The sequence below is a fragment of the Seriola aureovittata genome, chromosome 3, assembly GCF_021018895.1.
Source record: "Seriola aureovittata isolate HTS-2021-v1 ecotype China chromosome 3, ASM2101889v1, whole genome shotgun sequence".
Taxonomy (NCBI): domain Eukaryota; kingdom Metazoa; phylum Chordata; class Actinopteri; order Carangiformes; family Carangidae; genus Seriola; species Seriola aureovittata.
The window spans coordinates 28,737,696-28,764,060 of record NC_079366.1 but is presented as its reverse complement, the minus strand read 5'-3'; the positions used below and the strand labels follow the sequence as shown (position 1 = coordinate 28,764,060).

General features: G+C 40.7%; 2 protein-coding genes and 1 long non-coding RNA gene across 3 annotated transcripts in view; 1 reads left to right on the top strand and 2 right to left on the bottom strand.

Annotated features, from left to right (window-relative positions):
* Positions 1–21,168, bottom strand: part of c3b.1 (complement component c3b, tandem duplicate 1) — a 25,334-nt gene extending 4,166 nt beyond the window's left edge. The window contains exons 1-35 of the mRNA XM_056370818.1: positions 21,068–21,168; positions 20,966–20,983; positions 20,835–20,870; positions 20,293–20,331; positions 19,806–19,995; positions 19,128–19,293; positions 18,358–18,428; positions 18,021–18,112; positions 17,055–17,137; positions 16,830–16,917; positions 16,467–16,569; positions 15,045–15,162; positions 14,111–14,226; positions 13,844–13,987; positions 12,000–12,215; positions 11,702–11,902; positions 11,140–11,295; positions 10,764–10,893; positions 10,296–10,364; positions 8,948–9,232; positions 8,044–8,320; positions 6,739–6,824; positions 6,138–6,277; positions 4,954–5,163; positions 4,585–4,645; positions 4,248–4,331; positions 3,962–4,165; positions 3,326–3,401; positions 2,769–2,928; positions 2,410–2,523; positions 2,114–2,270; positions 1,783–1,946; positions 890–1,042; positions 730–789; positions 488–578 (exon numbers count right to left, since the gene is read on the bottom strand). Coding sequence (XP_056226793.1) covers positions 488–578; positions 730–789; positions 890–1,042; positions 1,783–1,946; positions 2,114–2,270; positions 2,410–2,523; positions 2,769–2,928; positions 3,326–3,401; positions 3,962–4,165; positions 4,248–4,331; positions 4,585–4,645; positions 4,954–5,163; positions 6,138–6,277; positions 6,739–6,824; positions 8,044–8,320; positions 8,948–9,232; positions 10,296–10,364; positions 10,764–10,893; positions 11,140–11,295; positions 11,702–11,902; positions 12,000–12,215; positions 13,844–13,987; positions 14,111–14,226; positions 15,045–15,162; positions 16,467–16,569; positions 16,830–16,917; positions 17,055–17,137; positions 18,021–18,112; positions 18,358–18,428; positions 19,128–19,293; positions 19,806–19,995; positions 20,293–20,331; positions 20,835–20,870; positions 20,966–20,983; positions 21,068–21,147 — 4,438 coding nt within the window. The 5' untranslated portion in view covers positions 21,148–21,168. The remainder of the gene's footprint in view (positions 1–487; positions 579–729; positions 790–889; positions 1,043–1,782; positions 1,947–2,113; positions 2,271–2,409; positions 2,524–2,768; positions 2,929–3,325; positions 3,402–3,961; positions 4,166–4,247; positions 4,332–4,584; positions 4,646–4,953; positions 5,164–6,137; positions 6,278–6,738; positions 6,825–8,043; positions 8,321–8,947; positions 9,233–10,295; positions 10,365–10,763; positions 10,894–11,139; positions 11,296–11,701; positions 11,903–11,999; positions 12,216–13,843; positions 13,988–14,110; positions 14,227–15,044; positions 15,163–16,466; positions 16,570–16,829; positions 16,918–17,054; positions 17,138–18,020; positions 18,113–18,357; positions 18,429–19,127; positions 19,294–19,805; positions 19,996–20,292; positions 20,332–20,834; positions 20,871–20,965; positions 20,984–21,067) is intronic.
* On the top strand, positions 14,498–16,095 carry LOC130165957 (uncharacterized). The gene is made up of 3 exons (XR_008827078.1): positions 14,498–15,111; positions 15,501–15,565; positions 15,891–16,095. It is a non-coding gene; the product is annotated as an uncharacterized LOC130165957 (long non-coding RNA).
* yju2b (YJU2 splicing factor homolog B) lies at positions 20,514–26,365 on the bottom strand. Its single transcript, XM_056371128.1, has 10 exons — positions 26,293–26,365; positions 25,518–25,559; positions 25,350–25,403; positions 25,170–25,252; positions 24,728–24,783; positions 24,577–24,637; positions 24,310–24,452; positions 24,011–24,183; positions 23,549–23,687; positions 20,514–23,090 (listed from the first exon to the last, which is right to left on the bottom strand). Exons 2-10 carry the CDS (start codon positions 25,518–25,520, stop codon positions 22,597–22,599), a joined length of 1,206 nt encoding a protein of 401 aa, XP_056227103.1. The 5' UTR covers positions 25,521–25,559; positions 26,293–26,365; the 3' UTR covers positions 20,514–22,596.

The following is a 26,365-nucleotide window of genomic DNA, read 5'->3' as shown; positions in this document are numbered from 1 at the left end:
ATTTTCATTTCATTACATTTATGTATGTATGTGTTATTTTGTGCGTTTTCAGGTGCGACTGTTTTCCTCCTTTCTCTTGCGTGTTGTTTTTAAAAGTGTTGTACAAAGTTATATTAGTCATGTTACAGTATTGTATTTTTATTTCAGGTCATTAATAATGTAAGATGAAGATATTGGCCATATGCATCTTTTTTTAATATTTATAGTTTTGTATGTTTCTTTACAAAACACTCATGGCAACACAAATATAGTTTACTTATTTTACTTTAAATTTCATTCTTTATGTGATGTTTTATGATGGTGACTTACACTATAAATATAAATTATTTCCTGCTGCGTTATGATCACGCTGTTTGTTTTCCGATATATGGAGGAAATGGAAGAATTCAGGATATTTCTTTTCTTTGCTATAATGCATTTCATCCACTTAAAAGAGACTTCAGTGAACCCAAGAAAACAGGAAACACATCTGACAACTTTAATTTACCGCTGGATTCTTGGATAGTGACGCTGAGCTCAAAGTGCTCGCAGGGCTTTTTCTCATCCACCTCATGCACTTGGTTGTAATAGGTCACGACCTTGGATTAAAGTTGAAATAACAAATAAAAACACTCTTTAAAAAACAAATGACATATTTCAACCATGCAGTTTGTCCTCTGTGAGTGACAGAGTTCATGATGACCTGACACCATGATACTAATCTCCATTTACAGAGTCATGTGATCGTACCTCCAGTATCCCCTGTCCGCTCCCTTCAGCCTGCACCTCCAGATCAGCATTAGCAGGTAACTACGCAACACAAGCAACTGTTAGTGACGTACATCTGAACCTTCTGCCTGATGATGCAGCTTCAATCACGACTGACTTTGCGTTCTTCCTAAGGCCTCACCCTTTCCGAGCGAACAGCAAAGGCGGTGCTGGGGTTGAAATGGGCACGGATTTCCTTGCGTCCTGTCATCCTGATGTCCACATCCAGGTTGACGAAAGAGGGCGGTTTCTCGATCAGGTACTGTGACAGCGCCTGCAGCACCACCATGGTGGACTGGGAGAGGGCGGAACAACAAACAAAGCCTTCAGGTTACATCCCTGTTCATCCAGAGTCGGATGAAACATGAACCGTTTGTGTGAAGTTTTGTATATAATAATTGCTGTGTGAAGTCTCGAGTAATGGCTAATCAGTGATTTGTGAGGTCACCGTGACCTTTGACCATCAAAGTCTAATCAGTTCATCTTTGTGTCCAAGTGAATGTTTTTACCAAATTTGAGGAAATTCCCTCAAGGCGTTACGGAGATATTGTGTTCACGAGGCCAAAATCATGTTTTGTGAGGTCATCTTTGACCTTTGACCTTTGACCACTAAAATCTAGAAGTTCTGTCAAGGCGTTACTGAGATATCGTGTCCACAACAATGAGACGGACGGATAACCTGAAAACAATATGCCTCCGGCTCTGACTGTCACTGGCATAGAACCAGGAAGTGATCAGCTGTGTTTCCACTGGTCATCACTGAGCAGCTCATGGCAATTTTGGATTTATATGATCAAGTATTTTGATTTTATAAAACTTAAATCAATGCAGAACTTTAAACTTTATTTACTTTATATGCAGCTGAACGGTCCCCTTTTTTTTATCCCTCAGGGGAAAGTTTGTTTCGGCCTCATCTCAACAGTCTGAATGAACGTCTGCAGCATGAGGCGAAACCCGCTTATCAGATATGAAGCAGGTGAATAAACTGACAATGAGAAACTGTTGGATTCTCTACCAGACACATCCCGCTGGTACCTGGGTGGAGCCGTAGCCGCCGCCTCTTCTTCGCCGGCTGTTCAGCCACTGGAAGGGCGCCGCGGCTTCACGCATGTGTCCCAGCTTCACCAGAGCCAGCAGGGCGTAGCCGGTCGCCTCCAAGGTGAACAAGTTGTTTTGATGGTCGGGCCAGTGGCTGCCATCTGGAGGAGAGAAGGAAGTACTTCATCATTATCTGTTCTTTTTAGTAACCGGACCCCAGAAGGTTTTTCACAAAAGAATCAGAAAACTACATGTAAGTAAAAATAAATGTGGAGAGATTAAAGCAGTTAGTTGGTGTGATGCATATGAAACGCAGGTCACATGATACCTGGAGCTGCTGCTTTGAGTAACGTCTGTGTCGGGTCGTAAGGTCGAGCGTCCCCCAGCAGAGCCAGCGCATACGAGGCGATGGCCACCGTGTACGGTCTCCTCCCGGGCTTCAGCAGCGCTCTCTTCAGGTATTCTGCTGTCTTACTAATGACTTCCTGTAACCACGGATATTGTGAAAGGTAGTTTTAATATAACCACCGATTATACAACAAAACAAAAAGGGATTTTACGGATTAAATGTCACTGTTTGACACATTTAATGCTGTTGTTTTTGTTTCTCTTTATATGAATTACCTCCACACTCACACCTGTACTGGTGCAGCGGATGGCTGCCTGCTTGGCCTCAGCGAGCGCTATGAGGACGAAGGCCGTCAGGGTCGTTACAGGGTCGTCGCCCCTGAGTCCGCCCTAGTGACACACGCAGGGAAAAAAAAGGTTTTTATTAAAATCTTGGAAAAGATTTATTAATTATTCTTTTTCAACATTTTCCACATAAGTTCTTTTTTCCCCCTAAAAAGCCTTTCAAAAATAAACTTCCTTTAACAAACAGTACATGGATACAAAAAATAGTGAATAATCAGCTTATACAGGGGCCTGTGTGTGTGTGTGTGTGTGTGTGTGTGTGTGTGTGTGTGTGTGTGTGTGTGTCTCACAGTCATGGTAGTGCTGTAAACTGGGTTTTCCTCTATGAAGTTTCCCAGGCCCCGGTGTTTGTTCTCCACCAGGTAGAGCAGAGGGTCACACACGTGCTGCTTCTCGATGCCGATGATGGAGTGAGCCATGGAGAACACCTTCACCACGTATGCTGTGATCCTGACATTCGGATTAGTCTACATTCAGTCACTTTTAAGCAGAGTATGGACACCTTTGCGTTCTGACGACAGGCATCGCCTTTTTTTTAATTGCGTTTCTTCAGGATAACTTTGGAAAATCTGGCACAATAAGAAGGTTTTGATGTGGAAAGCTGCACCACTACAATATTAGACTGGTTCCTTCTTTGAATCTTCATGCACGCCTGTGTGAAAACCCAATTAACTGGAACAGTGACTGATCTGTCGACCAGATTTTCTTGGAAATCAGAAGTTAGTTTTCTGCGTCTTGGAAAAAGTAAGAAGTAATTCTGATTGAAGACCTTTTTAAAAACAAAATATTTTATGAGCATTAACACCTACAATGTAATTTTGTCTGTAGTGTGACTTTTTGACTGTACCATGTACTTGCACCTTCCCGCTTGTAGGGGGGGTAAGAGCCATCGGTCTTTCTGTATTCCAGCTGGTTCTCATAGCCTGAAAACACAAAACACCACCAACTGTAAAAATGTAAAGATGGAGGTGAAGATGTTTTAACTTTAGGTCATATTGATAACAAACCTCCTAGCTAGCTGTCCATCTGTCCACCAAGTCTGCAACTCATCCAACTATCCATCTCTTCATCCATCCACCCAACTAGCCATCCATCCACTCATCCATCCATCTATCCAATCAGCCATTTACCTACCCGTCAGCCAATCCATCCATCCAACCACCTGTTCATTCATCCACCCAACTAGCCATTTATCCATCTGGTTATCAATCCATCCATCCATTTATCCAACTATCCACCTGTTCATCCATCCAACTAGCCATTTACAAATCTCTCTATCAATCCATCCATCAAATGGCTATTTGGATAAATGAAAGAATGGATATCAATCCATCCATGTATCCAATTATCCATTAATCATCCACCCATCTTACACACAGCAGTCCATCCAATCTTAAATAGTATCCTCTCAGTTCATCAACTGTCCTCTTTTATTTTGTTGTAGATATCTGTCTGCCTCATCCATATGTTCCCGCTCTCTCACCTCTCTTGATGTATCCGATAGCCTCAGCCTTGCGCTGCACCCCAACACTCTCCCAGCCGTTGGTTCGGGTCAGGTAGAGGGTGGCGATGAGCGGCAGAGTTATTCTGGCCAAGTTCTGCTCCACGCAGCCACCGGGCATCCGGAGAAGAGACGCCAGAGAATCCTGATTGATGGAGTTATCGATGCTGTCTGCCAACAGGTTGCCTGGGGGGGAGGTGGAGTAAAGAATCAGTCTGTTCTCTGAGGTTTATTCTGAATCCTCATCACCGCTCTGCAAGTGACTGACCTCGGACATTGACGAACGTCTCTGGAACAGAGTTTGGCACAACTGACTCCAGTTCCGTCCTGGCAACATGAACTATCTGCGTACCTGTGGACGGAAACGGAGCCGTTTAGTAAGACTTCATGACGACCTAACCCAAACCTGAAGAGGATCCACTCCTGAGACGAAAATAAAATATATACAGTTATTTGTACAAGCCTGACAGCAAATGAACCTAAGCTTTAAAAGACCCGAGTTCAGAAAATGTGGTGTTTACCAATGTGCTGTCTCCAATTTGTTTAACGTTCAGTTAATAGGAGATAATAGGAAATCATGCGCCACAGCATCTCAATCTTCTTACCTCCTTGAGCAGACGGATTCAACACCGCACTGAAAACCTCAGTCTTCTGCACTCCTTCCTGCTGTTTGGGTTAAGAAAAGAGTTTATTCAAGTCTTTTATCTTTTAGTTACTGTCTTTATACAGACCATTCATCTAGTTTTAACCTTTAATTGCACTTTAGTTAATCTCTTCAGTTGAATATTGTCTATAAAGAAACTGTCCATAGAACCATAGAAGTGCAGCAGAAATAAAACTACTGTGACATTAAAGGAATTTCAACTTTTTAGCAGCTAACTCTGGCTTATGAAGGGGACAAACTTTACAGGCTACCAGTTACATCCCTCCCTGATTATACTGCATCGACATTTTCATCATCAACTGTCACTCACCACCACCCGGAGAGATTTCTGCACCTGGTCTCCTCCCATCTCGTCGCCAGCGAGTACAATCACCTGCAGAGGAAGTTTCCCCACCACCAGCGGCATGATGGTGTAAGGCACCGCTATAGAAGAGCCGGCCGGCACGTCTACTTCCTGTGTGTGTCTGTCCCTAAAGGCGACGCTGCACATGTTTTCTGTCCTCTTCAGCACCACCCTCACCTGAGCCGAAACCAGTCACAACACAATCAATCAATGTTCCAAGATTTTTTTTCTTCCATTCTTATCATTCTATTGCATTAAAGGAGCTATCTGTAAGTTGTGCTATTGCTACATAGCAAGTGTTAGCATTAACAGCTGTTACTTACCAGTCCTGCCAAGAGCTTCAGCCGTCATTGCGTTTACAAGACAATGTTATTATACCTCTGAGTAGCGCTACTTCTTCAGGGCAGACTAGTCGCTACAGTGACTCGGTATTGGAAAGTGACAAGACGGTCCGACTGAGCCGAGGCTACCTGGTTAGCATACTAACTTCAGTAGAAGAAAATAAGTGATAGAATTACAGTCAAGATAAGCTGTTGCTTTCCGCCTCTGGAGACAGCTGGAGTTTGACGCTGAATATTTCAACAACCCCCTCATATGGATTGCCATGAAATTTTTTTGCAGACATTTGAGATTTCCTGACTTTCCTTCTAACGCCATCCAACAGATTTACTTTTTTTTTTTTTGCATGCAGTGAAATGCTACGTTATTTGGTACAAATATCCATGGTGCTCAAAGGACAATAACTTCTTTGATCCCCTTTCTTTTCCTCTAGGTGCCACCAGGGGGCTGATATTTGTGGTTTTCAATTAAATTTTCTTTGATACGTTATCTGAAGGCACTTTACAGGTAGAAGTCACGACTTCACAATATTAGAGAGAGAAAGTTTTGAGTGAAAATGTCTCTGAGCCACTATCAGCCTTCATGTTCCCCTGATTATGAATCATAATAACTTTGGTGAACCCTTGACTTTACAATTAGCACCAATTTCAACTTGTCCAGTACTTTGGTTTATGACTAAATACCAACAAATCTAATGACATTCACATTGGCCTCAGCTGCACTAAAATGGTGATCGTGGTGAACAATCTGTATTTACTGAACGTCCCTGACTGAAGTGGCTGTGCCGTGTAGCTTTATGGTGATTCTCTTACGTGCAACGCGGTGGAGCCATAGTTATGGATCACAGCTTTGATCTCGATCTGTTCCAGCCTCGCCACCGAATGTGGCAGCCTCAGGTCCACGAAGAAATTCTTCCATGCTCTGACGTTGTAAGGCTCGGCCACACAGAAACCTGCGGACATTGAAAAAGCAAATCAGCCAGGGGGGTTATTTGCAGATTTGTGACTGTGCATGAGTTTTTGTAGTATTTCTGTTAGCCTTTAGAACCTTGAAGCTTCAGATTTTGCACATATTTGCAAATTGAAAACAATTTCTTTCTTTCTTTCTTCAAAAGTCTTTGCTTTTTCAGTATATCGTCACATTTAGAATTAGGTTTTCTTTTACTCTTTTAGCAATGCAATTAATTTGGACATCTCCTGTAGAGCTTATTGATTGAGCAATGGAAATGAACTTTAGCTTGAATTATTTCAGTATAAAAGTAACATTGCAAATAAATATTCAGCATGTAGTAGTGAGTACTGTTAGAAATTATATATGTTATATGTGAAAGTAAAACATCTCAAACGCAAAAGTATTTTTATTCCAGTTCAAGTTTTCATAAAATTAGACTCCTCCTCCTCCTCCTCCTCCTACCTGTATCAGGCGATCCACTAATGCCCAGAAATCCCCACTCTGTGATGCTGTCAGGTAAAGTGACAGGCACGTTCTTAGACGCCAACCTGTTGATCAGATTCACGTCTGTGTTATCGCCAGCAAAGAGATCCAAGAGCAAAACCACAGGTCCTGTTCAATAAATGCCTCATGAAAGTCTCTGTAGCACAGCTGTATAAGTAATGATTTACAGGATGATAGAACACAAATGAAAACACGAAAAGGACCTAATTTTTATTTTTTAAGTAAATCTAAACTCGTCCATTCTGTATACATTAAACTGCAGTTGGATTTTCTAATGTTTCAACACACAACCTGTAAAACATTAACTTGGTGTTAAACAATGACAGCGGCTGTGGTGTTTAGGTTGACGGATAAATTTCACAATCAACACACACACACAGACACACACATACACGGGGATGTACAGAGCAAAGCAACACAAATTGGTTTTGTATCTGTTCAATACAGTTAAACGGAGTCGGCATTGTTGATTCTGAGCTGTTTATTCAGTCGCTACGTCACTGACCAAACACAACATGACGTAACCCGGGGGAAGTCACAGCGCTGCATGTTTTTGTCTCACACGATGAAATGGTCCGGTGCTTTTATCCGTCACATATAACACACCAAATATCAGGGGCTGGATTTTCAAATTTACACTAACAGGAATAAAAGCTAAAGTTTTTTATTATTTTCAAAGTAACTTGCATGGGCTGAGATGTTTTTTTTATATATATATATACATTTTGTATACAAAACTTAAGAAGTTGGAGCCTTTAGATAATTTCCAGTCATTAATTGATTCAAATGGAATCATAAATGGTTCCACTGCTGAGAGAGGGAATCTTTATTGGTGTAAAGGATGGGGTTGGTGCAGTGGGGCTGTTTTTAAAAATCTATGAGTCGATAACAAAACACGAGATGACCCATTGAACCTCTGCATCATTTGTAGGGAACAACTTGTTTACGGTCCACTTGTTCCTGTGGAGATGAATCACGGACTCGGACAAACTGCGTCACATAGTTTCAGACAAAGTCATAATTTCTTACTTTAAGATAATTCATTCTTTCTTTTTCTAATCCATATCAAGCTGCATTTTTATGATTGCTTGCTTCCTATTTTACCTTTTTTTTCATGCTGATTCCCACCACATCTGCTCTTGGAGCAACCTAACTGCAGTACAAGGATTCATATAAATAAAAATCTAAAGACTTAGAGGATTTATTAAATCAATCAGACTTTTCTGCCTCTGATAGAAACTTCTTCTCTAATCTTTCACTCACCCGTCCTCGCCCGCCTCGCTGGGCAGTCTAACATCCGTCCACAGCCATGACTCGAAGAACTTGTGACGCAGATACAGCTCACTCTCATCCTGGTACTTCCAGTCTTTCTCCAGCTCTTCCACCATCTCTGGTTCCGGCATCATGTTTCTAGTAAAGAGCTTTTCCAGTTCAGGTTCTGGTGGTCCAGGCAGTCCAGCCATGCCGAAGTATCCAGGCTGTCTACGCAGTCCAGGCAGTCCAGGCGACATAGGTAATACGCGTGCATATGGAGTAAGATCTATGTGAACACATTCATATATGATTAGCAAGTTTTTAATACCAAGGTTATAATGGGTAACTACAACCAACAAAATAACTTAAACTATATGTGAAAAACATTTTTAACTGAAATAAGAGTAAAATCGAAGAAGCAGAATTACACATATTTTGCAGATAAAGCTGCATCTTGTGCCTGTGATTACATTTTATGTTCTGTTGATGTTCTTGTTGCTGCTGCATCCAGATTCATTTTTATGGTTACTGACACAAACACACATCTGTTGTAGTTGTCTCTTGCGGACAGCTGTTCATCTGTCCACACATTTTTAAAAGGGTTTTGATGGTTTGTTGAGATTTTTCAATCTCGCCCCAAGTCAAGTTTCCCAAATTGCAAACAAAGTAAATACAAACTAAACTGAACTAAACTAGAAACCTGCTTTAAAAGGTATGGCAGAGTATTAGGGCCACATTGAGGGGAAAAAACTAAATCAGAAATTTTGATAAATAAATAGTATTAAAAATGGGAACATAATTAAGACTAAACCAACATGGCAAACCTTATACCACTAAATTCCAAAGCAATTTGTCAGTTGTGTTTTAAGTTTTAAGTTAAGTCTTTTGAGCTGATAAGGTTGAGGTACAGTACCATGAAAGCGATTAAACCTTCCTGGGCCGACTTCCACTGCTCTATGATAAACGAAGGGCGGAGAGCTGGTGGTGGGGGCAGTTGTGGTCGTGGGTGGCGGGGTGGTGGGCTTTGTGGTGTCAAACACCTCGCCCCTGTAAGTGGCGCAGCAGTAGCGGAAAGCCCGGATGCACTCCCAGCCCTCAGTGATGTAGAGGGAGCGGCGCGTGCAGGAGTACGGCATGCGGATGTCCCTGAGGCCGTCCTTACAGCAGCGGTGCTGCAGCCCCTGTTTGTAGTGACTCTCTGGAGACAGAAGAAAGTCATCAGCATTGATAATGAAAGAATCACTCGTTTCTTCTCAACAATTACTGAAATTACTGTGTAATGTAAAATGGGTTGCTGGGAGTGATGGACCCTCAGAAGATGATCACTAAACTAAATGTTTTTTGCCATTTAGCCTTTTTTTTAAGTAATTTATTATTATTATTATTATTATTATTATTATTATCAATGAATCTGAGTTCTAGTACATAATTACTGCATGATTCAGTCTCAGCACTCTTAGTGACCATGTTTCCACTAAAACAAGAATTTAAAGCCCACTGTACATTACCTGCCGAGCACAAAACACACAAAGTTAGTGACTAGCAGGTGAAGAAAGTGGAAAAGCTAGCAGCTAAAGAGTTGACCTGGCCTGAAACATGACTCCAAATGAATGCTACTGTTGCTGGCTGACTGCTAGATGTGTAAAAAGGTGACTTTCTGATTAGATGTTAACCATAACAGTGGCACAGATCCTGCCAACCTTTACGACACAGGCTGCTGCTATCCTCTAATTCACTTCACACAGATAACATGGCAGGATTTACTAACAATTGTCTGTTGTACCAGACTGAATTATCAGACTTCGAAGCTAATGACCAGACCAGGCAGCAAACTCCAGGGCTGACCACTTGAGGCTCCAACAGTGAGTCAATCCCCATAGACTCCCCCGTTGAAAATGTCCAACTTTACAGCAGAAATAAACATGGTCTCTAGAGCTAATTTCTGTTTATAGAACTCACCTGTTTACATTTTATTAAGGCTTAACATTATGAGTAATTGAGGGTGTGGCTGCTTTGAGCGACAGGCGGGTGAGCGTATGCTTGCCACCGACCAGCATACACCAAAGTCTCAGCTCGACACACGCCCCGCCTCTTTGCCCATTTCCAAGAGTTAGGGGCGGGGTCAGGCGCTGCCAAGATGGCGACAGTGGAGCAGCTCACTCTGAGCTCCAAAAAAGCTATGTCCATTTTTATTTACAGTCCATGGTTCAGACTGAGACGTTCAAACCTTTATGAGTCTTTATGACGAGGAGGACACTCACCCAGCTGGGCTTTACGCTGCAACAGCTCAGCAGAGCGCCTCCCTCTGGCACTGCCTGGACACTGCAGGGCTGCGGAGAGGAGAAAATCTTGGTGTAAATAAATGTATTTTTATAGGCATATAATAAAGACATTGAATACAGTCACAGGATAATTTCAATCAGCAGTGATTGTAATTATCAATTGGCGAATATTGGTGTTATATCAGCCTTCAATATGAGCTACTGTATACTGTTATTGTTCGCCACAGAGGCTTTGGGTTTTGCACTCCTCATTATAAAATGTAAAAATAAAAATGTCGGCTCTGTGTAAGAAACGACTTGTCGGAAAGTAAAACACCTGTGACAACTTGTGATTCTGCACCAGCTTAATACATAACACTGTAACACACACTATCGCTGCATATATACAGTATATGTAGAGAGAGAGAGAGAGAGAGAGAGAGAGAGCGAGAGATAGGGGGTAGGTACATTGTCTGTTTTGAGTTGTGACCCCGAGACTAGAGGAGAAGAGCAGTCCTGCGTCTGTGAACACCCCCATGGCATCTTTCCCTCCCCCGTGGGTGCAGCCAAAGTCTCCATCCTCTACCACGTTCCACATCTAAGAAAAGGGGGAACAAGGAGACATGAATTGTTTTGTGCTTTTGAGTTTCAGTGTAGCTCTTTATAAAAACAGAACAACAAACACATCATTTTCGATAACTCCTGGTTGTGGGACGCATTTGCAAATATGCAGAATTAATAGATAATAACAATTATAATGAAATCATAAAGCAGATTCTTATTGTGCTGGATATTCTAACATACTCTCACCTTCAAAAACAGATGCACACACAAACAAACACACCTTATTCTGTGTGAGTCTGTCCTTCTTGAGCAGATAGAGAGCGTTGTCAACAGCCACCAGGCTGACCTTTGCCCCCGGGTCACCTCTGACCTGAAAACTAAATCTCTCCCGAGGTGCATAGTCTCGGTGCTTGTTGTCCACTGGCCCGACTTTCAGCTACAAGACAGGGAGAATACAAAAGCATCGACACAATAACAGACACAAGGCTGAAGAGACAAACACACAACAAAAGGAGAAACAGAACTAATACTAATTTGGTTCATAAAGGTTCAGAGTCTAATTTCAGACCAGATCTTTTTTGTTTGACTGAGAACAAGATGATATTTTTCTTTCTGTTAACAAATCACACAAAAGAACCAACAATATTGTCGTCTGTCTCTAAATATATTATGACTACCCTACTCTGGTTACTGGTTCCTACCCTAGACTTTTATCTTTTTAATTTTATTATCTCAGTGATTTTCTAAAAGAGCCAGACACTCTAGGTTTTAGTGAATTTTTCTCACACAGGACTAAATAATGCATTTATTTTTGGGACTATTTTTGGGTTAGTGTCACTCACCCCTCCCACACAGGAATCTGTCACGTCCACCCAGATGGAGTCGGACACCACCTCTCCACGCCCTACCCAGGGGATGCTGTAATACGCCACGAAACGGAATGATGGCATCATCTCCGGGGTGACCGTCACCGTGACGCTGGTGACCTCGTGACCGGTCACATCCACACGCTCAGCGATGATGATTTCGCCCTTACTGATGACCTGAGAGAGGGAGGAGTAAGTGATGATTACATTTTTTATTCCCATGTGCGCTGGAAATGTTCTGCAGCGGAGATGTGAGGGTGTGTTCCCGTCTCACCAGGTAGCTGATATGTTTGATAAAGTCTCTGTGTTTCTGGTCTGCAGCTCTGATGGTCAGCGTCAGGGACATTGTTTCTCCTACAGACACTCTGTTTTCCCCTGAGGAGATGTACAGGTAGTTACTCCGTTCATTGTTAAAGCTAATGTACGGCTGAACAGTGATCTGTTGTCTGGCCTGCTGATCTGGTCTCAGGTGGACTTGTGCTGTCTCAACCTGGGGGAAGACACAGTTGACAGTTTTGTCTTCATACACCCAAAGATGCCTGTCCTGTTGTCACAATTAGCAGTGTTCAATTTGTACATGCTTCCACTTGGGTCCGTAATACAGCAATACAATATTTCCTATCAATCAATATGCCGATGACAAACAGTTATACATCTCTGTTTCTGCCGATAACCTTAACCCAGTGAATGATCTCATCCAGTACACATTGCAGATATCAGATTTTAAATGGCCAAATATTTTTTACAACTTAATCAGGACAATACTGAAATTCTTTTAGTAGGTCCTCAGGCTTTGAGGTATGAGATTCAATCTCTGTTACCTCCTCTGTCTGTTAAACCATGTGAGCATGTCAGAAACTTGGGTGTGGTTTTTGGATGCCGATCTCAACTTCCAAAAGCATATCTCTAATATTTCTACGACTGACTTTTATGATCTTTAATACAGCAAAAGTTAGAAGTTTTTTTTAATTTTTTTTTTTTAATCTCAGTCAGACTCAGAAAAGTTAAATAAACTCCATCTTATTCATAATGCAGCAGCCAGAATTTTATCAAAAACCAAAATATCAGAGCACATTACTCCTATTTTATCATCTCTTCACTGGCTCCCAGTAAAACAAAGAATTGATTTTAAAATACTCCTCATTGTTTTTAAACATTTTAATGGTTTAGCTCCTTCCTATGTTTGCAACATGCTCACTAAATACACATCAAAGAGATCCCTTAGATCATCATATAAAGGTCTCCTCACTATAACCAAGAATTAACTCTAAATCAGCTGAAATGTTCTATATAAATAAAACTGACTTGACTTGAGTAAATGAGGTCTTCTGACGACGCTCAGGTTTCATGGTTTTAAAACTGTCTTTGCATATATAGATTGAAACAGTAATTTTTCTTACTGCGTTAAAAGAAATACAGCAAACATGGGCTGCAACAAAGGACTAATTTCATTAACAATTAATCCGCCAATTAGTTGCCGTTCAGTTTAAAACATTTCTGAAAATAGTGAAAAAATCGTTTTTTTTTTTTTTTTATTTATCAAAAAATATTAAACAGAATTGTTCTTGAATAACTTCCGGTCAATCAACTGATCAACTAATCTATTAATTCTTTCAGCTCTACAGCAAAGCACTGCTCAAACCCATATAGAAACATAGTAGACCTAAAGACGTAAATGTCTTAACAATTTGGTGTAGTGGTGCAGCCTTGAATATCATGCCATCTCAGGTTTGAATCTTTAACTCAATATAAGTGTCATAAAGCTTAAATATATTGTTATAACAATCATATATTTGTAAAAATGTTTTACAAATGACATATTTCAGTTCAAAGTTCAAGCGTGAAATCATCTTTGTTTTAATCAGGGGAGTTTCTTTGTCAATTTTCAGAGTAATAATGAAGCATGAAAAACTGGCTGTGATGAGTTGATAATAAAAACTTAAAGGATCCCTGTCAGCAGGTCAGGCCTCTTCTTCAACGGCGTGTTAAATAATGGTTAAAATTTCAACCAACAGTGGAAACAGCAGAGCATTTAAAGTAAAAGTGATCACAACGTGCTCATCCAGCTGCAGGTGGGAAGAAGCTCAGTGAGTGAAAGCAGCATGCAGTCATACTTACAGTGATGGTTTGTGGGAGTTGTAGGTTGGGCATGTTGATGATGGCCGTGGTGGCGCCGGAGAGGACGATCAGCGGCGCCTCCAGCAAATTCACCTTGACCTTGACGTTATGAGCCGGGGAACCATCGTGGTGGCTCACCTGGATCTGGACAGGTTGTTGGGGGGAGAGTTTTTCACTCACAGTGATTGAGTTGAAGAGCACAAAAAAAAACAAACAAAAAAAGAAAGTACCCAGAGGATCCAGCGAAACACAGACCACAGTTCTTACCATTAAGTCAAAGGGCAGGCCCGGCTTGAAGTAGTTTGGTGTGTCTTTGAACGATATGACATAAGGAGACTCCACAATTTTAATCCCGCTCTTTTCAGCTTCAACTAGGTCACTGCCTGTAGAGGAGAAACACAGAGGTCAAAGAAAAGTAAATAACCAATAACCTCAACCATTTCATAGACTGAAAGGTTCTCTCTGATATTTTGACTCTTTTATAATCTATAATAATTTATTTTAACTGATTTCTCACAGTGGAGTGGAGTTTTTTTTTTTTTAAATCTGTTGGGTAAAAATAAAGATTTTAATGCAGTGTGTCACTGTTTGTACCAGTGTTTGGAAATATGGACAGAAAGTGTGATAAGTTTTATAGGATTTTTAATAATACGTTTTAATAACAATTCCTTGAGTTGTCAGAAAATGAACAGGATGCAGTTTCGTTGGGTTTTTTCAGCAGCAACATGCCCCACATTTCCATTTCCCTAAGTTGTGACACGGGAAAGTCAAAGCGTTTGAAGACTTCAGTTTATGCAGGAGGGTTAAAGAGCATGTTACTACACATATGACCCACATACATTTCAAAGAGTGGAGCTGCACCGCAGATGATCGTCCATTGATCTGTCCAGTGTGGGACACAACATAAACTCTGACAAAATTTACGACATTTTGCTCTTTTTAGGCTGTGCAAACAAACCAAACTGAACAAACACCACACAGCACGCACATCACAGGTTTGTTCGAACTTTGGAGATGGTTTCAAAGATAATCTCACTCTTGTAGAGCAGTGTCGCCCGCATCACGGCATTTTTGTGCTACATTTGCACAAATTTTCATAAAACAGAGTGAGAAATCACTAGTCAAATTCTCTTTTCACTACAGCCTCTATGTGCAGTCACTTGAACTATGCTTATCTGTGTTGTTTTTCCTGTGTGCTTACCTGTCTTGGTGAGCACGGAGGCCTTGACATACACAGAGTTGCCCACCAAAGATCTAAAGTCTGTGGGGTAAGCTGTCCTGATCTCGTCCATGCTCAGGCTGACGACTCCTCCATCCAGCTACAGGGAAACAACAACACGCAGAATAATTTTACCAAACATCTGACAGAAATAAAAGCGATTTTACCACCGTTACAACTGAGTTAAAGGTGCTAGTTGTTGGTGCGTGTGGTGGTGACTGACACCTTGAAAAGAGCTTCAGCCATTGTTGCGTTTATAAGACAAGAGGTTATCATACGCCCTCTGAGCAGCGCTACGTCTTCAGGGAAGACTAGGGGCTGCAGTGAGTCACTATGGGAATGTGACGAGGTGGGCCAGGGCTAGCTGGTTAAAATGCTAACTTTAGTAGAAAAAAAATGTGATAGAGAGTTAACATTGGTGTTTCTTTCCACCTCTAGAGACAGCTGTTGGTGAGTACAGGAATGAAGTTTGATGCTGAACACGCAACTTTTCATCTAGACTGGTAAGTAAACAGCTGTTAATGCTAACGTTAGCTATGTAGCAATAGCAAAAGTTACAGATATATAATTTTAAGAACTATTAACCAATATTTATATTTCTAACTCAAAGTCCACTCAGAAGCTTTTTTCTGGAGCTTTCATCCACGGAGGAAGACTGTGAGATGTGGTTGACAGCTCTAGGAAAAGCTACTAAGTGAACACTGACATAGGATTTTTCTTGTCAAACTATCTTTCACACACAATCTTCTTAACTAAAATTACTCTTTTCGAGAGCTCTACTCCCCAACACCTAATCCTTCTGATCTTTCTGCTCATTTGGTTCACCAGCTGCATGTGGACACTATGGTTGAGTCCCGTGGCTCTCACCATCTCACCATATAAAAATCAACAGGAACCAAGCTCGAACCCCAGTTTAGGCAACCTCTCGAGCACCAAGGAGACGCTCTTCACTGCACTGCCTGCATTATCCTTTTTACAGACAGGGGAACACCACAGTGACATTCGCTTGACACCAAACACGGAGAGAGGCTTAAAACCAATTGGGGCTGAACGATATGAAAAAATAAATAAAAAAATCATACTGCCATTATTTTATAGCATTTTCTTTCCACTGAAAATTTTTATGATGATGATGTGGTTTTTGTTGGGACTTGTACCAAACAAACATGTTCCCGTTACGTGTGGCACCACAACACTTAAGGTGCTAACAGTGCATAACAATGTTGTGACACATTTTACTTTTATCAGCAAAAAAAGAAAATTGCAGTTCATGCGATTTGGATATTGCACTTGGCCAAATTGCGATTTCGATTAATTGTAGTAATTAATTTTTAATTATGACATAGCTGACAGTCAGAATGAGTGAGAACAGCTGGTGAAATCTAGGATGGAGAAGTGACTTACATTTGACACCTGCTTCACCGACGGCAACCTCGTCATCACATTGTTCATCTTCACTCCAAACACCACGTAGGCCGTCCCCTGGACCGGCTGTCCATACAGGTACCTGACACACAGTCGTTAACGCAGGGATAAGGTCTAGGTTAAACTAAAGAGTGCAGGATCCATAGGATTTAGGGGGGCACTGGCAAAGAAGCATATCGAGAACCACAAACAACCGCCAATAAGAAGGACTATCGGCCAAACATTTGCCTACAGTTGAAGTTTAATCAGCAGCAGTGTGGGTTAAGACGGTTAGATGTATAATACATTGCCGTAACATAACAAGTAAGTGTGCTTGCGTGTGAATGAGTGTGTAAGACCGACCTGGCCGTGATCTCTACGACCAGTTCACTGTCTTCCAGGTTGAGGAAGTTCTTCCTGGGGGTCAAGGTGACATTGAAGGCAGGAAGCACTGAAACCCACAGTTAGAGAGCCATTCCAAAACGTGATATTCACAGTTGAGAAAATGTGTTAAGATCAAAATAAGTTCAAGCTTGACAACAAAGCTGCTACTGATGTTATTAGCAAAAGTAAAAAAATGTCATGTACCATATTTCTTCACCTCAAACTGGGAGGTGAATGTGTTCTTCTGCCAGTGGTCAAACTTTGCAGTCAGCGTCCATGTTCCTTCACTGCATTCACAGTGTTAGAGAAAGTGCATAAAACAAAGGGAAACAGAGACTTTAAATATACATGATATTTAAATAAACCATGATAAAGTAACTGTGATACCTTGGAAAATTACCATAAAAGAGTGAAATCATTGTCAAGATCTATTTATAAATCCTGTTGCTTACCACCGAACACACCGAGAAGAAAAGTTCGCTTAGCTCTGCTGCCGTGGACGAATCAAGTAGTTGATGTTTCCTGCTGCAACCTTCTGCTTTTTCAAGCTTCTTCCTGTCTGATAACTGACCTCCAGTTTATTGAACTCTCTGAGACTTTTCTTACGATTTGACGAACCATATCTGCGGCATAACCAACGGAGGGAAAACCACCCTCACTAACTGTTGTGTGGTACATCAGGATGACTTCTTCAAGTCATTACTGCTCTGGACATGGACGCCATGATGAGCACCATTACCAACACCCTGGATACTGAGATCATTCCAAAGTCTGACCATAAGGGGAAGGAGACTCACATTTGTCATGTGGAGGGCTTCTTATCTAGCACCTATGGACCTATAATCGAAGTGCTGAACCAACACTACTTGATTTCCATCTCATATAAGGACTGCAAAAAGAGGACCTAGTTTACATTTACAGCAAATTACGCAAAGTAAACAGGGGGAGGAAGAGGAGGGCTAAAATAAACATGTGTGACCTGCAAGTTACTGAGTTCAATTTCTAGGTAATTCTGGATGGAAATATTGACAGTTTTCACCACGGTGAGTCCAAAAAAACCCTGCAATATCTCGAGGACTGCTGTCTGGACTGTGCGTATATAAAAAGCAAGGTAATGGTGGAAAAGAGGGTGAATGCAGCTAACCGATGAATCAAACAGGATGATCTTACTTGACAAGTTCAGAGAGAGGAAATATGTCTGCATAGACACCGTCATCAGCTCTGACCCTGGGCAGATGTTTAACCGCCAGATTTTCTGTATTCTGAAACACACACGTGAACAAATGAGCTGATAAAACCCATAAGTCAACAGGACGGAGGATACAACAAAGTCATTGCATTGTACCTCCAGAAAATCTATAAATCTCTTGTATTTCTTTTGCATCATGTTCATTCTTGTGCTCTTGTTAGAAATATCAGTGTTCATAGTGAGAGTATATTTACTGGGGCTGCAGCTAATGGTCATTTTCATCATCAGGTACGTCTTCAGAAGTCTGGTTTTGTTTACCTGGATATCTATTGTGATGGTGCTGTCAAAGGCCTTAAAGAAAGGCGTAGACACAAAGGCTCTGTAGCGAACTGGAGAGGGAGAGAGGGTAAAAATTACAAAAACAGCTTCACATGAAATTCATAAATTTTTTTTTGTAAATCAATCAAACACTGTTCAGGCTCGTATCCCCGGGTTCCATCCTCATTCTTAGTAATACCACTTATACTAGCACCGTTTCTGTGACCACTACACTAGAAAGTCAAAATAAAAATAAAAAACCTTTAATTTAAAATTCTGAACTGAATCTATATAGAATTTATCATTAAAGGGGAAAAATAGAGAATAAAGTCACAATATTACAAGAATAAAGTTGTAATTTCACAAGAGAAAAAATGATAATATTATGAGAATAAAGTCATAATTTTAGGTTCTGCTTTAAAATGAGGAACGTGGAGCTTCCTGTTAAGTTCTACTTTAGCATAGGAAACTGAGTCTTTTCTATTGTTGATGGTTGATGTAATATTCCTAAAAATTATGTTTTTTTCTCTCAAAATTTTACATTTTGAATTTTCATAATATTATTACATTTTTCTTGAGTTATTATGATTTTTTTCTTGTATTATTACGACTTTATTCTCTAAATTTCAAATTTCTTATTTTTTTTTCCTCATTGTGGCAGTAAAACTCAGTGTGAACCTAGAATACTACCTGCGGTCTCTCGTGCTCATGTGTTTATCTCCTATATCCTTTTGTGTCATTAATGCAACATTTTCTTCCGCGGCCCTCACCTGTGTCTCCAGGGTTATAGACGGGTTTGTCTGTCTGGATGAAGATGTATCCAGAGTGAAAGGACACCATCAGTACCCTCTCCTCGACGTGGAAGCCCTGAAAGGTCACCTTCAGTATCACGAACTTGTTCTGTTCCTCATCGCGATTCAAAAGATCCGAGGGAAGCTGGGATAAACACGACACGGAGGATCAGGACGAGGGTTGTCACGATATACTGTGATATTTAAAAAACTGACATATTTATATCGTGTTGATAATACAAATATGATTATATTGTGATGGCAGACGTTATGCATTGTGGATCATTTGTTGATCAGTTCATCTGGTTGCCTTTTCACTGAATACCCTTTAAGTGTAATTGTTCTTATGGTTTGCTTTTGTACAGTTACAGCTACAGACTCTTTCTCTCTCTTTGAGTCTAATTCATTTGCCAAAAAGAGACAAAGCAAACAATAAACAAAATTAAAGACAAATTAGACAGATTATTATAAATTCAATATTCAATATTATTCATTCAAAGGCATAACCCCTTTGTTTTTATATTATTGGAACTACAGTAAAAATATGAAATGTTTTATATATATATATATATATATATATACACAGTAACGATGTTCCTTTGTTAAATCTTCTAGCGTCTACACCTTGTCCCTTCAGCTGCGACCCTGGTGAGTCACCTTTATGGCCTTGAGAGTGTTGAAGCCATTTCCCTCATTGAGTATGACCGAGTCCTGGAGAAGAAAGGTGTTCTTATTGAACTCCTGGATGAGGATGGAGACGGTGATGGGTGTGGTTAGACCGTCGACCTGCAGGTAAAGGTTCACCTCGGTGTCTGTCCTCAGCAGGTCTGGGGCCAGAAGGGTGAACCTGCAGGACGACGCAATATGAGCCAGGGGTAGTGGAGCACTACTACAGCTAGTATCACCACCGCAGCACGTGTCTAACTTCTATCCACAGTACAATCACGTCTGCTTCTGCTCCTGCATTATTACCACTAAAAACAAACAGCAATACTCAAATGTGTTAAGTTGTGTTTTGAAAGATAATCATAGAGGTTAGACAATATAAAGAGTGAAGCTTTAATCCATCCTTCATTATTTGCACAATGTGGTTTGACTGTTGTATTAATGGGTGTAAGAAAAGACATCTGATTAGCAAATGTACCTCGGTGCGTTGTTAATTGTGTCCTTTGGATCCAGTTTTCTGCAAATAAACAATTCAAATGTCATTCATGACACAGCGCTGCAAACTAAAGATCAAACAAACAAATAACATGATAATTCTTTAGTATGGTAATAAATGAAAAATTAAAACAAGGAGAAGGAAGTGATAATGCTGTGCAGTTAAAAATAATATCCCCATTAAAAAAAGAAAAGAAGCAAGAATGTTTTTAGTAGTATTTAATCTGTTCTGTCACACTCAGTGTATGTGTGTCATTGATCCCACAGCAACAACAAAATCATTACTCAGGATTTTACTAGAGAAAATATATTTTCGGTTGAAATCTGAAAATCGAAGGAAAAATTATAAAAGCAGCCACCATGAAGATCAGTCGAAAATTTTCAGAATCGGCATCGTCCAGCAAAAATCAGTTGGTCAAACCCTTTTAAATTGTTTGTTCAAGCAAAACTGAATTGATGCAGTGGTGAATTAAACACATTCAATCTGAAAGTTCTGTTAAGACGCGTGAAGCCTTGGTTACTTACTCCCTGAGACCAAGGTATTCATTAAGGGATACAGCTCTGGGGGCAGATTCAGAAATAATAACTTGTGTTAAAGACACGAAAGGTTGCAACTGCATAAATGATCTCTCTGCACTCATACACATCTTACATACCTGTTACGCCAGGACCCTCTGTAAAGAACACAGCTTCATTAGTAAAGAAAACTGAAGATATCGGATATAAACAAAGAAAGGAGGAGAAGTGACGCGGGTTACCTTCTCAAACTGTCAAACTGTGCATTGGATTTGCAGAGAAGCAAGAGAAGTAAAATGTTGTGCAGCCTCCACTGACCCATGTTGACTCACCTGGAGTCTGAGTGGACTGTGGCCACCGGAGAGAGACGGTCAGCTACCACATCCCAACCCCCACCCCTCCTCCTCCTCCTCCTCCTCTCCTAACTCATCAGATACTGTGCAGTCAACAGAAAGAGGAGGGGGGACGTTTTCCGATCAATAACACTCAACAGAGACACTAACAAACTGCAGACTTGTTGGCCAACAAACGTGGATCTGCTCCCAAATCACGAGGGTTCGCAAAGATTTGGCATTAAGAAGTTTAATTTTTACGTATCACTCGCTGTATCACGGAAGGAGCTTTCTCTTTTGTTGGTTTTGGCCAATTTTAAGCCAAATCGACTCCGACTGTCACTGTTCCAAAGAGAAAACACTAAACCTAAAGTACTTTAATCAACTCTACTATATTATTTCCAAAAGTGAAGTATTCTAAACAAATTATAAATAAATAAGACAAATTAAAAGTTAAAAGTTAAACAGTGAAGTGTTGCATTAAAGACCATTTCAAAACTTAAATAAAAACCCTGTGCAGTCAGATTGTCAGTGGAGATTTGAGCTGCTGTCTTTGAAAATCTTTATCAAGTCCGGCTTAAAAGTTTTTAAAGAATTGATCTGTGAACAAATGTCCAAAGGTCTCAGTGGCGTCTGCACAACAAACAACAAAGCTTCATGGTAAAAAAAGCATAAACCAACATGATGAAACTGAAACATGAATCTTGGTAAAAACATAAATGTAACTGCAGGAATTTACTTTTTTTAGTGTAAACACTTTCTTTTAGTGTGCCTACGTTACTACACTACAAAACGAACTGCATGAAATCGAATAAAAGCAATGACAAAGAGAAATTTGCTTAAAAAGGACCGGTGTGTAGGATTCAGGGGGATCTCACTAAATCTTACACCCCGGTGATTTAAAACAGAAGGATACTGTTCCTGTGATTCCTGAAGTCATTACTCAAAACGACTGGTGATACTCATTATGGATTTTCTTACTGAATGATTTCTGACAGTCAGTCTAAAAATGGCAGCTTCTTTGATTCCTGGTCTGAATGCGAACCCTGCCATTCACCACTGGATGTTATAAGATAGTGGAACAATTACTGACCCAAAAACACAAGGTACATAACAAGAAATAAAACAGAATTTAACAGTATTTTACATTTAATTTTCCAAAGTTTCTCAGTTTTCTCACCAGAAAACAGAATTTCAATAAAGTGTTTTCACATGGATCCAATACAATACTTGAACTGAAGTCATCGTGTCGTCACATGACACACGGTGACCTGCGGCTTCAAATTAAAATCTGTGAAAAGTGGCAGGTTATAACAAGCGCAGCTGTGATGAACATCTCCCGCTTGTGTTTCATTCTCACAAAATGACACATGGACTTAATGACCTCCATCCATTGAAAACAGAAACTGTCCCATTAAACTCTTGTGTGGAGAACAGCCTCATTGTCCAGGGTCTGAATCCGAGTCGCTGTAATCTGCCACCAGGGACGTGACTGCTCCTCTGCTTCTGTCCCGCTCCTTCTCAAAGTCCTCTGCCTTTACGGATCCCTTATCCACTTCCTCTGTGGTTTTAACACTGTCGTTTGTCTCTGCTACTTCCCGACCCGCTCGTGTTGGTCTAACCGCTGTATTTGAGCCTTCCTTCGTCTTAGCGACCTTTGAAACCTCTCCGTCACACATGCTGACTCCGGGGTCGGACTTCCTGCGGGTGATGGTGGCGCAGGGTTCGGTTTTGGCTCCGAGTCCTCCCGTGCGTTTGCGGATCAGCGGGCTGTGTGAGGAGCTGAGGGCTTTGGCCACCGCCACTTCTTTCCCCTGCAGGCCCAGCTTATGGAGCAGGCTGCCTGCGGCGCCGCCTGGCGTGGCCGAGGTGGAGTTGAACCATGAACGAGAGGAGATCTCTCTCCGCTTGCTGTGCTTCTTGTCCTCGTAGGCTGATTAGAGAGAGGAGGGGAATGATGACAAAGGGACTTTTTATGAAAATTCAAACTTTGTTTCGTTTACATACATGTAGACTGAACGTGGTTAAATGTTTAACATATTGTTTGAAATTTTGTGGAAAACTAGGCCATGAAACAAGAGGAAGTGATCTGTTTCAAATTTCTTAAAGGAAATTTGCAGTTTTATTACAGTATATTTTATAGTCATAATTTCTATCAGTTATAATAACACTGCACAAACGCTTAGACAATCAGACAGGCTGTAAACTAACTAACTGAACTAACATGGCGAGTTGATATTTGATTTTTTTTTATTTAAATATACAGTAAATACAGTCAGTAAGTTTGTAACATGAGCTACCCATAAAAAACTGTCAGCCAGAGATGGTTCAGGGTCGAATGCATTCAATAAATATCTTAAAGAGAGATAGTTAATAAGTCTTGAAACTCACAGTCAGGTGCCTGGTAGGTGAGTAGTGCTGCCAGTTTCTTATCCTCCTCCTTCTCTGGCAGCAGAGGGATGGACAGGTTCGTCCTCATCCTCACTGCGTTGTCCTTCTCCTCCTGCTCAGACTGAACCTTCTTCTCGGTCTGCACCATCAGTTAAAAGCAGAGCACAAAACACCACATTTAGTAACATTTATCAATCAAGAAATCTGAACTCGGCCTCATTTATATGCTTCTCGTGCTGCTAGGAGTCATTTTCTTATTCCTGTCATACTTCAAAAACCATACTATCCCTGCCATACTACAAAGGAAAAACAATAATAAAGACTGTATAGGTGAATTATACTGGTGCTGGAGGTTCACACAAGTTTGGAAGAAAAATTCCTATTGGCAATTTACCCATAACTGATGATAGGTACATTGTGTCACAGTGATGCCATTAACAATACAAGAGCTAAATATCTTACCCTGAACTTCCTGCGGAGGGTGCTGTTGAGCTGGAAGTCGTCCTTCCAGCCAGACTGGTGGTCCTGGATCTCCGACAGAGAGGGCAGAGCCTTTCTAAGCTTTTCCTTGTCTTTCCCACCATGGTCCAGCTTGTACATGGCGTCCGTCTCCAGCTTCTCCTTCTCGTTCCGCTCTGCATGAAAAGGGAGAGAAGTGAGTTGATGAGCAAGCGCAAGAAAAATCAGGCGGCGAAAAAGCAGGCAGACTGTCTCCTTGTGAAAAATGCTATCAACCTTTTTTGATAACATGAACCCTTTACCTGTGGTGAGGATCTGCTCATTTTCAGCCATGTCCCACCGCTCCTCTTTCCGGCGTGCCCCGCTCACTATCACGTAGTCGCAGGTCGCCGGATCTGTCTGCATCTCAATGTAGTTGACACACAGGTGGCACTTCATCCTGAACCTGATTGTAGAGACAAAAAAAGATGGTTCATAGTGATTTTTTTTTTGGTGTTAGAGGAGGTACTGTAAACTGCACAACACATCTTAACAGTGTAAAGTTCATGTCAGCAATCAACCCTGTTTACCTGTAGATTGGCGTGGTGTAGTAGTTCCCCACTTTCTTCTTCTCTGCATTGTAACGGACCCCTGCACAGGCAGAACATCGGAGTTATGGAAATGAAGACACTGTGTGAGACTGAGCCTGACAAAATGGGCCGTGTTTTTCTCCAGACTTACCCATGCCGATGTGATTTTTGCAGCCATCACACCAGATGTTGTAGGGCATCTCAAACCTAACGGGACACAAATAGTTAAAACATACAAAACACCAGCTCTGATAAAGAATCAAAGTTCCTTTAGTTGCTGACTTTATATTTTAAGGTGTAACATTATATGTTTTATAATACTTGTGATTATTAGTGACAGACGACATGTACACTTAATTTATCAGTGTATTCTAGATTTGCTTATTTCATCATATTTTATCACCACACTGATTCGTGGCAGTAAAAAATACATCACCTAACATCATTTGCTTGTATAAATATGTCTCCTGACAAAAACAAATTAATCTAACATTTCTGATAATATGTCAGTACCTGAACTGCAAAAGATCATCAATCATTTACCCTTTCTAATCAATAGCCAACAGACAATGTATGTGTGTGTGTGTACTAACCTGATAATGAGGATGCCCTGGGACAGTTTCCTGGCCCTCTCCCTGAGAGCATGAGTTTTATGGTAGCCATTGAGTGACCCATGCTGAAAACAAAGAAATGGTGGAAATGCAAGTCAGTATATGTACACAAAAGTTGATTTAAAAACACTGACAGTCACAGGTCTGTGCAATCATACACACCTTGGCCGGGTCAAAATCTGGAGGGTAGTATTTGTTTGTTCCTTTTCTCTCACCCTAACAAGAAAAATAGTAAAGCACACTTTATTAGTAACAAGTATATCCTGGGTATTTGAACATATACCCCTTTTATTTGTATCTTGACAGATGCAGGTGCAGATCATGGCTTACCATAGTGACTCCTTAATGTCCACACCTGTTATGGATTCACACCTTTGTCAGCAGATAAAAAAAGAAGTAATGTCATATAACATATGGTTACGTGTAAACAGACAGCCGATTGTCCTTAGCAGCCTGAAGTAACGTGAAGGTAATAACTTGCTAACAAAACACAGGGGACATACAGTTAAACATAAGAGACGTAATGTTAGCTAACGTTTATTAGTTGAACCATGGAACCATGCCTTAGCTTAATAATTAGCTGGAGAGAAGAAATTGGTAGCTTAAAGTAAGCTAGCTTACTTTTCCCAAGTGGGGAAAACGTCAAACCAGGCTATACTTGAAAAATGCGCATGTTAGTTATAATCTTGCATATATGTTTCCAATATCATTAGCACATTTAGCTACTGCACAAATGTATGTTTTTTTTTTTGCAAAATTAAGCTATGTAGCTAAACAACGCTAGCTTAATTTCTTTAATTTCTGATTGGGAGTGAGTGACACATTGTCTTTCAAGGTGAATGACAGCATTAAAGTGCCCGATTTTTGCACAGACTTTGGTGTGACGTTTTCTCGCTGCACAGGAACGCGTCACAGCTCCGGCTAACAGCTAACATTAGCAATAGCTAGTTTACCGTGTAACCGCTAACGTTTAGCGTCTTCTTCGCGCACATATGAGCGACACGTAACTTAATGACAACTGCAAGTAAAACTAGTTGTATTGTCGTTTTAAATGCTAAACTGCCATGTTTATTATTGAGTACAAATGTTTAAAAAAAATACTTACAAATGCGTTTTTAGCAGAACAAACCACAAACAACCCGAAAGGGGGCAGATGGGTAATGAAAACATCACTTCCG

Coding starts and splice junctions, on each gene's coding strand:
- yju2b (XM_056371128.1), bottom strand. Junction 25,253..25,349: donor CAGATTTTGACCCGGCCAAG/GTGTGTATGATT, acceptor CTTTGTTTTCAG/CATGGGTCACTCAATGGCTA. Junction 24,784..25,169: donor CAGGGCATCCTCATTATCAG/GTTAGTACACAC, acceptor GTGTCCCGTTAG/GTTTGAGATGCCCTACAACA.